The sequence below is a fragment of the Mixophyes fleayi genome, chromosome 4, assembly GCF_038048845.1.
Source record: "Mixophyes fleayi isolate aMixFle1 chromosome 4, aMixFle1.hap1, whole genome shotgun sequence".
NCBI classification, from domain to species: Eukaryota; Metazoa; Chordata; class Amphibia; order Anura; family Limnodynastidae; genus Mixophyes; species Mixophyes fleayi.
Genome location: NC_134405.1, coordinates 287664512 through 287680776, shown reverse-complemented (window position 1 = coordinate 287680776; position 16265 = coordinate 287664512). Strand labels below are relative to the sequence as shown.

The 16265-nt window shown below is 39.3% G+C and overlaps 1 protein-coding gene across 1 annotated transcript in view; it reads left to right on the top strand.

The window, feature by feature from the left end:
- The first annotated feature begins 7131 nt into the window (after window positions 1-7131).
- WWC1 (WW and C2 domain containing 1) overlaps window positions 7132-16265 on the top strand; it is a 139450-nt gene continuing 130316 nt past the window's right edge. Inside the window, exon 1 of the mRNA XM_075209822.1 lies at window positions 7132-8050. Within this exon, the coding sequence (XP_075065923.1) occupies window positions 7932-8050 (119 nt within the window). The 5' untranslated portion in view covers window positions 7132-7931. The remainder of the gene's footprint in view (window positions 8051-16265) is intronic.

Sequence of the window (16265 nt, the reverse complement as noted above, 5' to 3'; positions counted from 1 at the left end):
GATGTATATAAATGGAGATAAGACAACGCTGACAGTTTAATACACACACACACACACAAACACACACACAGAACAGATACAATGAGAGAGGAAATCAATAACAAACATGCAGGACTACCTTGTGTGACTATATGGTTTACACAGAATTCATGGCCATACCTATGCTATAAACTTTTTATTAATTGCAAATGATGAATCTATATAGCAATCTTCTGCATAGAGGCCTGGAATAGCAATCTGTCAATTGTGGCATTTACCAGAATGGCTAGTGTGTATAAGACCCATCGCACAGCGATTGGGGACAGAGCACTAAGGCAGTGGGGCCCACTGGGGATTTCCCGACACACCAGTGAGCCAGTCCTACCAAATGGTTACAGGTCATCCTTCATTAGTGAATAACCCAGATGAAATGCTATGTGATATTGCATTAATAGCTTTTGGTAGATGTGGACTTGTTCTTTGTTTGTCTGACTTTTTAATCCGGAGCAGTGTACAGAGAATATCTGTCATTAAAATCAGTCTCTGCCAGATTGGAACTCAGTCTATATTACCTAACAAATACGCATATAAGGCCCTGGTCTTAAGAGAAGTATATATGCATATATACTCATCGCAAGAAGGGCCTTCATCAACATTTTGGGCTTCACACAGACCTTTATCAAGACTATAAAGTCGAGCCTTGATAAAGAACTGTGTGAAGATTGAAACGTCGACATTATTAAATTATTATTATTGTTAGAAAAAAAAGCATTTAAAATATATTGAAAAATCTTGTGCCTCCCTCCCAATTAAATTACTTTACTATATAAATAAGGTAAATAGTTTGCAAAATAGGGTTAATAATTGTACTCTTCTCTATGTACAATTTATGGAATTTGTCTTTAATCGGTATAATACTGTGAATTATTTAGTAGGTATATTTAACACATCGGATTTTCACAGAAACAATTACCGCAGTAGGTATAGGTACAGATTGTAATATACTTTAAGATTGTTTTCCCTATCTCTAAGAATAAATTCTTGGTTTTCACTGAAGTACAGCATATGTGGTTTTAAATAAGTGAAATATTTTACCACCCTAAAGTTATAGCTATTTTGATAGCAATGGACTACAACCTATTGAAGTGCAACATTTACAAATGTATAAAGCTTCAAAACTATATCTGCTCCTGGAATAGGACATCAATAAATGATGGACAGATTTGTACTGATGGCAGCCAAAAATAAAAATATTAACGCTGGCGATTTGTCTGTCTGTTTGACCACACTTTCAAACATCTTCTAATCTTAAATATAAAATATGAGGCATGAGTGAACAAATTTTATTAAATATGTTTTATAAGATAATTTAGTGAATACATTTTTCACTCGAATACTACAGTAGCTGTGGTTTAAATTCTTCTTCTTGAAAAATACTAGTAAGCCATCCAAAACCATTTATTCAACGCCCACAACAAATATGCCCCTATACTTCTCTTCCATTTTGGAGGGCTTCACAGTGAAGAAAACTAATCAATTTCTGAGCAAGCATGAAAACATTCAAATAAGTAATATTTATGTGATAGATAATTAATGACCTATCATTTAAAATATCTAGAATCAAGTACAGACAACATATAAATAGGACATAACTGTCTGGAATCACTTATAATTGTGGTTTCAGTTTACAAATATCCATATAATAAATAGTTCATACCTTCAGTCCACTTTCTTTGTGATTTTGACTTCAAAGCTTCAGGCTTTGGGCTTTAGCTCTTGCTAGTCTTAATCATTTACTAGTGACGATATCACTGCAAAATCATGAATTTTCTTAAATCTATGGCTTGGTGAACAAAATACCCTATAGCAGTTGGCGCTTGAGGTTATTTCAACCATTTTAAGCAAGGTAGCAGACATTCATAGGTCATCTCTCATTGTTCTCTATTAGCCGTGTTCTCAAAGCTTTAAAAGCTTTATCTTTGCTGAGCAACACCTGAATGCTTCATAGAGATTATATACTTGGGGGTTGGAGATACAGGTGGAGAATCCATTTTTACAGGAAGCATCAGAAATACCACCTTAGACATGTGCTTACTATGGGGATAGTATTGGACCCAATTACATTATTATACCGCTTTAAAGTATATATGTAATTCTTAGAGTAACCAGATTTTAAATAAGACTTAAAACATAATGCTAATAAAATTAGTTAATCTAGAAAAAAATAAGTATAATTTTCCTAGGATTTGCAATTGGCCTGATCCACAATGGCTCCTAACAGTTCTAATAATCTCCCATGCTGACTTCCTTTCTTCTTTATTGCTCTGCCTGTTTCAAGCAGACCAGGGGGTAAATGTATGAAGCTCCGGGTTCTTCAACACCCGCGAGTTCGGCGTATTCAGTGCTTAAATTTAAAGCGGTGCTGCCTTGTAAAGGGAAGTTTCTCTTTACAAAGCAGCGCCGCTTTAAATTTAAGCGCTGAAGACGCCGAACTCGCGGGTGTTGAAGAACCTGGAGCTTCATACATTTAACCCCAGGTAGGTGTAGATGCTTACAGTTAATTGAATGGGACATTTGAGGGAGGGGCATTTAAACACCCCAACCTTGTGGTAAGGCCCAGTAGTAAGCTCACAGAAGATAAGTATGCTTTATTTTCCTCTATTTTAAAAACTAGCATTGTGATTTTAGGAGGTGTTGAAGGTCTTAAAATATTTTTTCTTCTAAACAAGATGTAACTGTTTGCACAGTATGTAATTCATCTTGAAAATATTACAAGTTAGGATTATTTACTTTTAGACCTTTGGTGTTTCATTTACAATACAGATGCAAATGTTCTATCACTAGAACATGATATTAAAGAAAATATATCGGACTTGTTAGACTGATACAGATAGTAAAATACTTTTACAAATTGTATTTGTTTTACAGGCCTGTGACTCAAAGCTTTGCAATGTTTACCAGCTGCCAAGAAATTACAAGTATTAGAAAGGTGCAGTCCTCCGCTCTGCTCTGCATTACATGTCTTGTTTCTACTTTTACCTTGAAAAGCTTAAGAATAATAATTGCTTCATGTATTTGAATAGATATGTGCAAAGCCACATACCACACAATAGTCACAATTTTGTTGAGACTGTCAAGGTTTGTGGATACCAAAAAGGCGTATGACCTATTGGGATGTGGGCTTCACTGGGCTGTAGGCATGGCAGTGCTGACCTGGGCGGGGTTGGAGTAGATAGGGGGCAGAGCTTATTTTACCAATGAAAAGGGCTTCAAACATTTACCATGTCTCTAGGGTCCTCAACAGGGGGGTATGGAGCCCAGGCCAACCAGGAGGCCCCTCGTCTGAGGTCAGCATTTTATTTTTATTTCTAATTGTTTCGGGGCCACAGGTTTGAAGATAAAGTGGGGGCTCCTCCACTAGGACCAGCCCCCAATGAGCCCATTTACTTTCTAGGCCCTGACTCATCCTCCAACTCTTCTCCCATCCCAGTGATCCTCTCTCCTCCTACTTCTCCTTCTCTGGTCTGTTTGCTTCACCCCACACTTCACTACAAGTGGCCACCTCTATCAGCTTTGGAAGATAGGTAAGTGACATCTGGTGATTAATGTGGCGGTATGTGAATTTTTTATAATGTGTAGGGTAAGTTATTGTTAAAGGTGGGGTTCTAATTATAATATGTGTGGTAGGTATTGTAATGTGGGGTCTGGTCAAGCCATTTTGAAACTGCCCACTCTAACACAAACTTACAGGGTGTCACCAGAACAACACCCCCCCCCCCCCTCTCCGTACAGAGACAGTGACTGGGCTGTTGCCAATACTAGTAAAACCTTTCCCACAGTAAGTGCAAACTACAGGGTCTCTCTCTTTCCTTCTCATTATCTGTGCTGTGTTCCTCAAAGATCAGCCTCTCCTTCTCACTCTGTGGTATAGGGCATGTGGGGAGGTCTGAGGGCCATGTAAAAGGTCATGTGAGGTCTGTGGGGTATATTTTAGCTCCAGGTACCAAGGCTCCTCTGCATCCACTGGACAGAGGGGGTGGGGATGTTCAAAGAGGTGGTGGTGGGCTACCTGTTTCGTTTGACCAGGGCCCCACAATTGTTGATGCCAGTCCAGCTCCTCCCCACGCCTCAACCAATTGTATATGCAAATCATACAGACAAATGCACATGACGTCAGCAGCATGTGGTTGCTTTTACCAGTTCGTAAATAAGCCTAAATGTCTTCTAAATCTATTTTCACCGTTTTAAGGAAACAAATTACTTGGAAATTTTAGCTACACTAACTTCTTTACACCACACCCACTATGACTACACCAAACTACCATTCAAGAAATCCAAGGATTGAAAAATTAATGTTTTAATAATTACATATATACAGATCAGGAGACTGAAGTTTAGGTAATCTGCAGATTCACAAATGTTGTAACTCATCTGTTTACCGTTAGCCATGTGACCTGTAATTTTCATATTTTATGTTTATTGATAGCCTTCAGCCCCAGGCTATGCGCTGTAATGTGCAATATCCACTCCATGTGAATTTTTTACTCAATAAAAATCACTAAATAAAATAAACCTCAACAGAGCTGGAAGTGGGAGGAGACGAAGTGTGTGGGGGAGGGGGGGGTGCATGGCAAACTTGGAAAACACCAAGCAATATTACATTATTACTTTGCTGTGCTCCCCTTTGCACATGCCTGGATCCTTTTATGGGGGTTGAACAGAGCTGCTTTTCCATGCCAAATATTTTACCATTACATTACTTGCCATGATGTAAGTGTAACACCTGGTTTTTAATCGGGTACAGGCCTGAACCCTCACTCTACCAGCATACTAGGGCACCCACCAGGAACTGGAAGACACAAGAGTGGGGAGGCCACAATAAGAAGTTAAATATTGGCATGTAATTGGTTACTGCTACTACTGCTGTGCGTGTAACTGCCAATTACTGCTACTGGGCATTAAAGCTAATGATGGCTGTCCAGGCTTCACTAAAACTGTGTGCATGTAACTGGCCATCTTACTGGGTATTATCCATGGTGTGTTGGGCATAATCAAAGGCATATTAGAAGCTAGGAATAAGCATTGGCATACTTAATCTTAAAGGGCAATACAGCCTGCATATCAGATCTTAATGGGCATTGCCACTGGCATTGGATTTTGCTGCAAATTACTACTGGCACTTTAAATGTTGGGGCATCATTATTGGCATATTCAAACTTGCTGGATATTTACACAATATTACATGCAACTGTACATTACCATAACAAATTATGGTGAATATTATATTTTTATATTACTTCCAGATTGCAGTGGAGGAAAAGTTTGAATGTTTATTTTCCTTTTGACGCTGCACCAACATCAGTATTTACTCTGTCTGGGCTCTACTTCAGTTTCCCCCATGGCCCATGTCTAAATCCAGCCCTGTAACCAATGATAATATGTAGAGGCTGGGCTGTCTACAAGAATGATGGGCTCCTTGACAATATCTGATCCCAGTCCCACATCTCCTAGGGGTCCATTATAGTTAATTTACATGTCAATTCTACAAAAACAACTGTTTTTGGGGAATAGATGCAAATTGAATTATGTTCCTAACTATAAACACTGCATCGCAGCAGATATCTATGATATCTGCTGCTTTGCATTTTAGTTTGATATACATAGTAGTCCCCATAGATGTCTATGGGGACTGCTATGTATCGCAGTGCAGCAACATTCGAAAATACTTTTACACCTTTGCCACAATGATATTACACAGTATTAGGAGCCTTGGCTGCTATGGTTGTGCAGCTCAGGCAGCCATACATTACCATTTTTGATAGTTTTCAACACTGTTCAGCTCTGCTCCGAAGAGCAGAACTTCACTGCGCATGTGTGGAGGGATCACATGATCCCTCCCTGTCACTCACCGCTCTCTCTGCAACTGTACAGTGCAGAGATGTTTGTGCGCATGCCCAAGCTTTTCAGTCCGCGCATGCGCTCTGGAGTGAGAAGAGGACTCCCGTGGATCGCAGATTTCTTTGGAAGTGAAGAGGCAGTGGTAAGTTTTGCACAGCAGTTTTTCAGAACTGCAGTTCCTGTGTAGGTTTTTTGATGAATAGGAGAAATAATTCAATCCTTATGAATGCGATAAGGATTGAAAACTATTTGTCATGTTTTGCGGTCCTTGTCAAATACGCCCCTTAGAGAGAAAAGTTTGAAACATGTTCAATTGAATCAAATAATAGTTTTGTTTTATTTTGAGACAGATAAAACATAAAACCAGTGTTAGACATGATAAAGGGAACTACATTCTAAGTTTTTGCAGTAGTAGCCACAGGCCCCCTGAGATCACAGGGCCCTCATTTGTCTCCCAGACTTCCCAGTGGGTGAGTAGAGCAGGTAGATAGAATTGTGGCTCTCAGGGAGCAGAATAACTGCAATAGACACTGTTCCCTATATTTTGTAAACAAACCCTTGCAGAAAAGTAAACCTCCAGTAAAATCCAAGTCCATGATCTATGCCACTTTCTACATTTTTATTCCTGAATGTCAGTTAGTGGAAGTCTCTGTGTAACAAATCCTGCTGGGTGGTCAGTCCACTTATCTCCTATCAACTGATAGTTGTGTTTAGTATTGTTACTTTGGTGTTATCACTAATTATAGATGCACTTATGTACTATAGTTGTCAATATCATTTTATCATTATTACCACCACACTTTTGTTTGTGTACAGCACCTAGTCCGTACATTTCTGCATCTTAAGTGGGAATGCATAGTAAAAAAAATACCTTTGGTTGTGTACAATACATTTAGAAAACAGAATGCAAGTATACACTTATATTACATTGAAGTACTATAAAACATAGACATTCTAAAAAAATAAATAAAAAAATACTTTTTATACTTTGTGCCACATAAACAAGGTCTATTTTGCAGTTATAAGCACAGCCCAGATAATGCCCCAGTTTTTATGGCACCTTATCACTTATGTATGTTGATACAGCAGCTGCTGCCCTGAATCTCCCAGTTCCATCGTTGACAATGCCACAATGATATTACACAGTATGAGCCTTGGCTGCTATGGTTGTGCTGATCATGCTTCAATCCTCACGGAGAAAGAGAGAGGGAAGGGGGGAGGAGGGGGAATCACCATCTGTGTCATGTGCTCTAGTATTCATGTGTTTACAGTAGCTCTCTCAGTGCAGGTCTATTACCTGTATTACAGTAATCACCTGGATGACGTATTGCTGTAGTTTCTGTAGCATCAGAGATCGAAAGCCAACAAACAGCAGAGACAGCGGTAGAAAGATCAAGGGGCAGAAGCTCAGCCCGTCCCCTTTAAGGAACCGGCCCGGAAGACCCCTTTAACAACACAGCGGTCGCGGGTTCGCTTCCCCCCCCAGGAGCTTTCACCTTGCAGCACCCAGACCTGCGGGATATAACCTGAAATAAGAATAGTATCCGATTATTAAAGAAAATGGAGGATCCCACACGTTCGCAGTACCCAGGAGCTTTTTAATGGCATTGTCCAGGGAGGGTGAAGACTAGGAGGGTCGGGGGTCAGTGGGAGCTGGGGACCCCACGTGTAATGCACATACTGCACTCGCTGGCAAAGTGTCCCACAGGCTGGAGGCAGACAGCGCTCTGCTTGCTGGATGAGATCTCCCCGGCTCCGGTGCCAGCAATGGACAGCTCAGATAGGAACATGAAGCCATCGCTCGCCGGCTCCACTGCTGCAGCTCTGCAAACTTGTTGATCGCCCATAGCAACTTTGATGGTTGGGAATTATTTCTGTGTGCGGCGTCTAGGATTTCCTCCCGCCGTACCGGGTTATTGGTGGGATTAATCTCCTTCTTGCTGGCGGCCGCTATTCTGGTTACTGTCACATTTATTTGGAATCACTGTTTTCCCTTCACGGTTTTAAAGCACATTTTGGGGGTAACTTTATGGGGGAGATCATCCTTTTTGGAGATGTTAAGGAAGGAGTTACCTCTGCCAGATGGCTGGGAAGAAGCTAGAGATGTTGATGGCAAAGTCTATTACATTGATCACGCCAATAAATCCACCAGCTGGATAGACCCAAGGGACAGGTATGGGGAAATACCAGTTTTTATTAATGCAGCATAAATAGCTACTTCATGTATGGTTATTGTCGCTCAGCAGACCACTTGGCTACTTCTTTTCTGTTACAGTATTAAGACACTGCATTTCCAATGGTACTCATTCTGTCCATGTCTGTGCCACCGATATAACTGCTACAATCGAGTTGTTATCTTTAGTTCTGCAATATCTTTGCCTGTTATAATAAGGTTATTGTTGCTATTCTGCCAATATTGGTGCAGTCATCTTTATTAGTTGGTGTTGAACAATGGCTGCAATTTATGACAGTTGTATTGCATTTATCACAGTAGTGCTTTTTATTTTACCATTATTCTTCTAGTGTTTTAGAGATGGTATGGGTTCAAAAGAGATTTTAGGTTATCCATGTAACTGTTCAGTATATATTATTTATTTTTTATAAAAGAGTGGCAGTGTTTGACATAGGACAAAGCTTTGTTGCATATGTGAGCACTTACAATGTTTTACATTATCCATAAACAATTTGTTGGAAAGACCTAAAAATGTATGCATAAAAGTTGTAGTAGACCAACTTTGCCATTTTATGTTCTGAACTTTGGAATGAAGACAAGTTAGTTTACATTGTTTGTATCCAAAATTAGCTTATATTATAATTTCTTGTAAGCTTTAGGAAATCACTTTTGCTGTTAGTTTGGCAAATCACAATATAAAATGATCAGAATGTTTGTATAATAAATAGAGTATGTGACTAGGGAGGGTTATTAATGGAGCCGTCCTGGACAAGATGTAGGCCATCAAATTTTTCTGCCAGATGTTTGGACTTGCCCCTACTCTGTTATTTGCCCTCCACTGCTTGGCTGTGTTTTGACCACCATGTCAAAATCAGAAATATGTTTATGTGCTTATCAAACCTGTTATACTGTATGTGCACTTTGGTGAATTAAATTGGAATTAATTCAGGCTCTTAGAAACATTTGTATACTACACAACAGCTCTGAAATTTTTATATGCAAATTATAAATCTGAAGAGACCGCGCTGGTTTTGTGAAGCTCATAAAACCCAAATTAGTGTTATAAGTCTCCCAATACAGCCTAAGAGTAATATAGAGTCTCACAAGTTCAATAACTTAGACAATACTTCTACAGATGCAAATAGAAGTTTGATTTAGTGCAGACTCACCATTTGCTACACAGAATGAGATGCAGCATTGTCTATAGAGTCTGGCTCATATCAAAATAGATTACTTATTGGTGATATTTATCATTGCTACACATTGCATACAGGATTTAGCTCTCTGAACCAGATTGCCTAAAATCATGTGATAAGAAAAGCACCACAAATATTTCATTTAGGTTGATTCTCAGCCAAAAGCAGTCTGCCAACATGTGTTGTATTAGCTTATACTTCTGTGAGAAATACAGGATTGATAATAGAATGGTTAATTTTTGTTTTCTTACTTGATATCCAAGAACCAACATGGTAAATAATCTTAATGTGTACTTTCTTTTCCGATATAATTTATGACTTTATAGCATTGTTTAGCAGTGGTATAGATATGACTGCAGGACAACTATAGCCAGTGACTAAATCAGACCTTGGCATATCCCAGGCACCACATCAGCCCCTAAATAAAATCTAGTATTGAAGCAGCCTTCATTGCAAATAGATTGTGTTGTACACAACATTCTACATTGGTCGAACACAGGCCTAGATAGTCCTGATATTAGAGTGTATCAAGTATAACAGATGGCTAATGCTGGTGCGTGTACCAGATAAATGTTAGGTTTCAGTATGTAATATTGTGAAATAATGGCTGTGAAACCCATAAAATCCAACATATAAAGTGCTAAATAGCACAAGGTATTTGAAAAACATTTGCAGAGGTTACTCAAGCATATAAATATAAAAAAAACAAAAAACAAAAACTGTTTAAACATTGTGATAAAAGCTTATATTGGCACAAAGTCAATTAAAAGACTTTGTTTATGAATACCTACATAATTGAGATCCCTTATGGGAAACCAACTGAATGATCTGTATCTTGGAGATGGCTTCATATGGTTTCCTATAACCTTTGTTCCCTTAGTTATATGTATAGAGAATTTTGTTTCCTTCAATAATCCCTGCATTTAACATTTCAATGCAGAATTTTAATTACATTTTATCGATCTAAGGAATAGTTTTATTGCAGGATGTTATATTCCTTTATCTCGTTAACATATGTATTTTGTAACCATTCTATGTTTTTTTATGGATGTATTAAGAAGTCGAAGTGGAAATTTAGAAGGGTGAGGTATAAAAGTAATGGGAATGGAAGTGATTGGAATTTGAAAGCAGTAGGAGAAGTTCCGGTATGGCATATCACTGTATACCAGCCCACTTCCACCCCTGAATGTATTATTAGCAGTCAATAATTGGCAACAAAATTTAAAGGGCAAGTAAAATAAAATCAATGTATATCAATGGTGGATATAAATGATAAATATGAAATAACTTATTGTTTATACTTTTATTTTCATTAAGCCCCCTTCCCCCCCCCCCCCCATTTCCCTGGTAAGTAGCATGTCCAGGATCCCTGCAGTTTCCCAATGTACCCATTCCTGTCTCTGCCAGCTAAGTCCATTCTCTAGAGATCACCACCAACATTCTCATTATACTCCACTGCTCACTGTATTTAGAGCAGCGTTCCCCAGAGTGTTGTTCCCCGGAAAACAGACTTGTAATTGGCCCAGGCAGGGGCGGGTACAGTGGAAACTGCAGAAAACAGACACAGGCCCTGCTCTTCCTGCTAATAAAGAGTAGGGGCTTGTTTCATTAAACACATTGGCTTGGAGACCACCATGTTCTTTTTCACCCCGCTTCAAGTTGCCACGTTTGGAAGAAGGTACTTAAGCTAAACAGTAGTCAGGGGTGCTGACAAGGGGTAGCAGGTACAAAGTACAGGGGCCCAGGCCTGTCTGTAGTGGGAGGAGCAATCAATCCGGTTTACCACACACCATTAGCTATGGAAGGGGCCGCAAGAAGTTGCTTTACCGGAGCCTGAAATTCCTCTTGGTGACTCTGGGCAGAATAACTAACTGCTTGACAGAATTGTGCTTTGTGGATTAGTTGATTCATTCACAGGGTCAGGGCTGTCAAAGTAGCTCAACATTTTGACTGCTACAATATCCTATTATGACGCTTTCCTGAGGATGTGGGAGGAGCTTCAGCTGCTTGTAATGTAGTGGGAAGATAACGGTTTACTTTTTTATCATACTTGCCAACCTTTGAAAAGTGAATTCCGCGAGATCCCTGGCAGATGGTGTGGTTGGAGGACGGGACGCGGGCAATCATGTCATTTTGGCCCTGCCCCCGCGACAGATATTTTTGTCACGGGGCGGGGCCAAAAGGACGTGCTTTACAGTAAATCGCGTCATTTTGACGAGTAAGTTGCTATATGTGGGATTCTTGCCTGCGAGTCTCCTGGACATTCTGGGAGAGTTGGCAAGTATGCTTTTTATACTGCAGTAGAATGTCAGGTTGACAACAAACAATGTACTTTACATGGTTCTTACGTAATACTTTTGGGGTCAGATGGTCTTTTATTAGATTCCTAATACTCTATACAGAACTGCATTGGATTTACATTTTGTATATATCTCATTATCAAGGATGTCTCACAACCTTATCCATTGAGGCGATTATGCAACACCTAATGTGTACTCATTAGTTTGTAATGCTTCTTTGAATTCATGTAATCAATTCTTCTTGAATGTAGCAAACAATTTCCTTTATGTTATAGATGTTTGACTCAGTGAGTAACTATGTGAAATATTGCATAACTGGGCTGTTTCACTGCTTTGGGCGTGATTGACAAAAGTCTTTTATTAGGTCATATCACTGGGGGGGACATTCCAGTCTGTAAAAAAGTAAACAGGTATCTTATTGTGACCGTCCTGAACTCACATTTCACCATTTTATATTAAACATTCATATGAATTAACTTTTACATATGTTACAGGAACTTGTTTATTAAAAATGGTATTCCCTTTACTTTGTTTTTTTTTTTGTTTTTTTTTTCTTTAATAACCTACAAGTGTTACTGCAAATTCTTAAATGTTCACAAACAAGGGATGTTTTAAGTCACCCCCTTTACCATCTTCATGAACAGTAATAGAACATGTGATCATTGAGATGGTACTACATAGTTCACGCATAATCGTTACCATGATAAAATATATAATCTAAAAAAAAACCAAAAAACACACATGTCAACTTTCAAAACTTCTCCCCCGTGAGATCCCTGTGGAGAAGTCATGTGAAAGGGGGTAGGAGGGGGCATGGCCCCGCCCCCACTATAAAATGCCAAAATTCACGGCCGTGTATTTCGGCAAATCTGGGAAGTTTGCCTACTCTTCTGGGAGGACTTCCTGAAATTCGGGAGCCTCCTGGGAATTCCGGGAGAGTAGGAAATTATGATCTAAAATATCAAACTTACGCAAATAACATTTCAAACGATCTTGGAGCAGAATGGGAATTACTAGCTCATGGTTAATGATAATAGTGAACATGTGTAACATTTTGAACACTCAAGCACAGCTTGTTTAATACTCTAGTACCCAGCTATTGTGGCAAAATAGAGGCAGCTCACAAGCACTAACCTCCAACATGCCTAATCTCTGTAGCTCTTCAGCTGCTATCTTCTGTGTAGTGCTACTTCCAGAAAACAGAGATCACCTTTGGGATGTCCTGGCTTCTTGTTTGAAATGTTAACAGTCTGAAGTGGCCACAAACGACGCGCCAGAATATCTTACAGGGAATCTCTACTTTTTGTCAGGTTGTCATGCAGGTGCCCCTGGCTTTTCTGCCATGATAATAAGGCGGCTGAAAAGTAGTTGAAAACAGGCACCTAAAAGGGAAGTGGATCTTTTTTGTTAAGAATAATGACACATTGCTGTATATGGAGCTGGCCATATTCCAAATTGCTCTACTATGAAAACACAATCTGCCCTTTGTATACTGCTTATCAATGTGCTACAGCATTTGCCATGTATAAAACTGGAGACGATGTGTTCAATTTTATATTTGGCATGAGTAATGCGTAAAAGCAGTGGTACTGCGATATCTTGTATCATGTTTATTCTGGGGACATTACTTGTTGCACTACATTGTATTTACTCTAGAATTCTGGTAGACAGCTTCTGAATGACTGATGAGCAAATTTTTCATTACTTTTCCATGGAAATTTGGCTTCATTCTATATATTTCGGCTGCAAAATTCGATTAGCACGATTCCATTGCATATTTGTTCAGCCCAGGGATCCTGTACGTTTAGGTACATTTATAAACATCTTCTTAAGGAGTTAGTTTGCTTTTGAGACATTTGAAGGATGTTGCAACATTTTTACTCCAGCTCAGACATCAGCAGCTTATTTGCTTATGGCGTAATAGAGAAGACAAAAGTGAGTGTGTGTATATTAAATCTAAGGGATGCGGTCACATACCAAACACTGAAAATGTCGGCAATTTACCTGTTGCGAATGTCGACATTCGCAAGCTGTCCCCAGAATGGATGTGTCGGCATTTAGCTTGTTGACATTTCCAGTGTCGGCATTTAGTACCCAACCCAAGTCTAATATAGCAACAAAGTGGGACATTTTGTTCCACATTGAAGACATCCAATACAGTAAGAGTCAAGCTCATCTTGGCACATCAGGGTGGTGACACACTGGAGTTTTGTGGCCCTGCATCTCAAAACCGTGGCCTTATCTGTGTGAAGTTTGTATGTTCTCCCCTTGTTTGCGTGGGTTTCCTCCCACAGTCCAAAAACATAATAGTAGGTTAATTGGCTGCTATCAAATTGACCTTAGTATCTCTCTCTCGCTCTGTCTGTTTGTATGTCAGGGAATTTAGACTGTAAACTCCAATGGAGCAGGGACTGATGTGAGTTCTCTGTACAGAGATGCGGAATTAGTAGCGCTATTTAAATAACTGGTGGTGATGATGATCAGCTTCACAGTATTACAAAATTAAGCCGAGTTCACGCAGCTTATTGCCACTTGTATGTGGAACTCTGTGCTTACACGGCAGACAAACTTTGTGTAAATACGAAGTCACTAAGTTTAAAACACATTGGCACACAAAATGCCCATGTGCCACTACCCTTAGCAGTGCCTGAAACGTAGAGGAATTTTTAGGCAGAATTATGAAATGTCACTATAGTCAAATGAGACAATCTTAATTGTGTTTTAGTGTCCAATAAACCACCCCTGTAGGCAGTTTTTATAGATTGTGTGAAGTAGTTTTCACTGTAAAATTAAACAGACGATTATAGAGGTGTATTGTAGTTAAGATTTAGTTTTCCATATTATATATAGAAATATACATACACAAAGATAGGTGCTTCCTGGTATTTCCCCAGTCACACACATGCGTGCAAGGAGGTTTTTTAAAAGGCAATTATAGCTTTAGTGTAAGCAAAAAAATGATATGGTCATCTAAAGACTATACTATTGTATTTAAGCTAGAAATGCATTCTGGAAATTTGTGAATTTGTCTTCTCAACTAACCAACCAAGCCAGCAAATGATTGTACAACTAGAAAAGGTTTATATTGTAAATGTACCAGATCTCTCTTCTATGGAGAGCAATGGCCATTGTTTTCTTAGTCAAATTGTGTTTCAAAAGAATTACAAAGCGTTAGGCTCCAGCATAATCACTTCTGAACTACACAAATATTGTTTTGTATTCATGGAGAATAGTGTGGCTGCTGTAACATACTGCAGTAGATTCACTTCTTCCTCTGGTGTTCTTTTTATTTTTTTTAATTTCTCGGTGGCGTGCTGCCTGAGGAATGTGCAAGGCTGATAAATGGTTAACTAGGTTGTTTTCTTTTTATGGTCTGGATGAATGATTAGTGCAGCTCTGCAGAAGGATTTGTACATTCTTGGCATAGCCTACAGTGGTATGTGTACTTGTTGACCACAGGTTCTGTCTGCTGGGGGTATAAACTTAAATTCAGTGCTTCTCCTACAGCAATATGGCTGAGGTGGGTCAAATGTACTAGGTCACTGTCAGCTTTCTTTCTGCTGCCGATTCACAGGAAATAGAAATTCACTTTTATTACAAAGAAAAGGTACATATGTTCCACTTCCCAAAATTTTTTTAAACTTGCCAATACTAGACAAAAGCCAACCGCATACCTGCCAGTCTGGCGCACAGTGTGATGATAACGTTTGTGCTTTACTCACTGATTTTTCCAATTACCTTTACTCAGTTGACAAATAGAATGTATTTAAGGTCAGTGGTGCACAAGAAATTTTAGATGCAAAATTAATATTAATTGCATTATTTGTAACCAGTGGAACCAGCAACACATGACTTTAGACTGTAGCTAGTACCTTAGGGATCCACTTGTTTGCCTTGTCATTATTGGTACAGCAACTTCTTGGGGTTCCTTCTATATATGATTGTGACAGAGGTTGTGCGCCACTGAACGGGTAATGGCCACGCTGTGTTGGGGCATATTTGCACCTCTTGGAAATATTACATAGTAAAACTCTGTTGCTCTCTCCTACCTGTTATTGCAGCTTTCGCCACCACCTGGTACTAGTTTCTTGTCTGGATCCTGGAATGTTGGGGTCCGTTTAGAAAACATAGGTATAAATGTGGCAAGCCGAGCAATAAGTGAACACAATATAACATTATATAATACCTACATTATAATATAACATACTTTGATTATACACAGTCTGTATAAGCTAACAGGGAAAATCTGTGGATGCTGGATGACAGGCAGGGGAAGACTGATAACTTTTTGTTTGGGGGGGCAAACACATGAAACAGAAAAATGGGCCTTGATGAAACTGTGTGGATCTGGTTGGTCTAATGTGGATGTGGTTATAGATCGCCAATAAAATATACACAAAGTTGCTATGCCATGTAGCTGTAATTAAATACATCTACCAGCCCGTCTATCTGAGTAGTATGCTGCCAAGCTGCCTGCGGTCATCACAGCCCCATCATAACTGCCACACTCTATACCGACTGTTTGTTATAACATGGCACTTCATTGAGATATTGCAGCCAGACTGTATCGATGCTTGTCACCAGGAGTGTGAGATGGTCTGGCCAGATGACGGCCTCCTACTAGCTCCACGGCAGTCTCCATTTGTCATTGATTGTTACGAAACAAGCACACACAGTCTGCGCATGCACACACACCATGAGATTCTACCCAATATATGG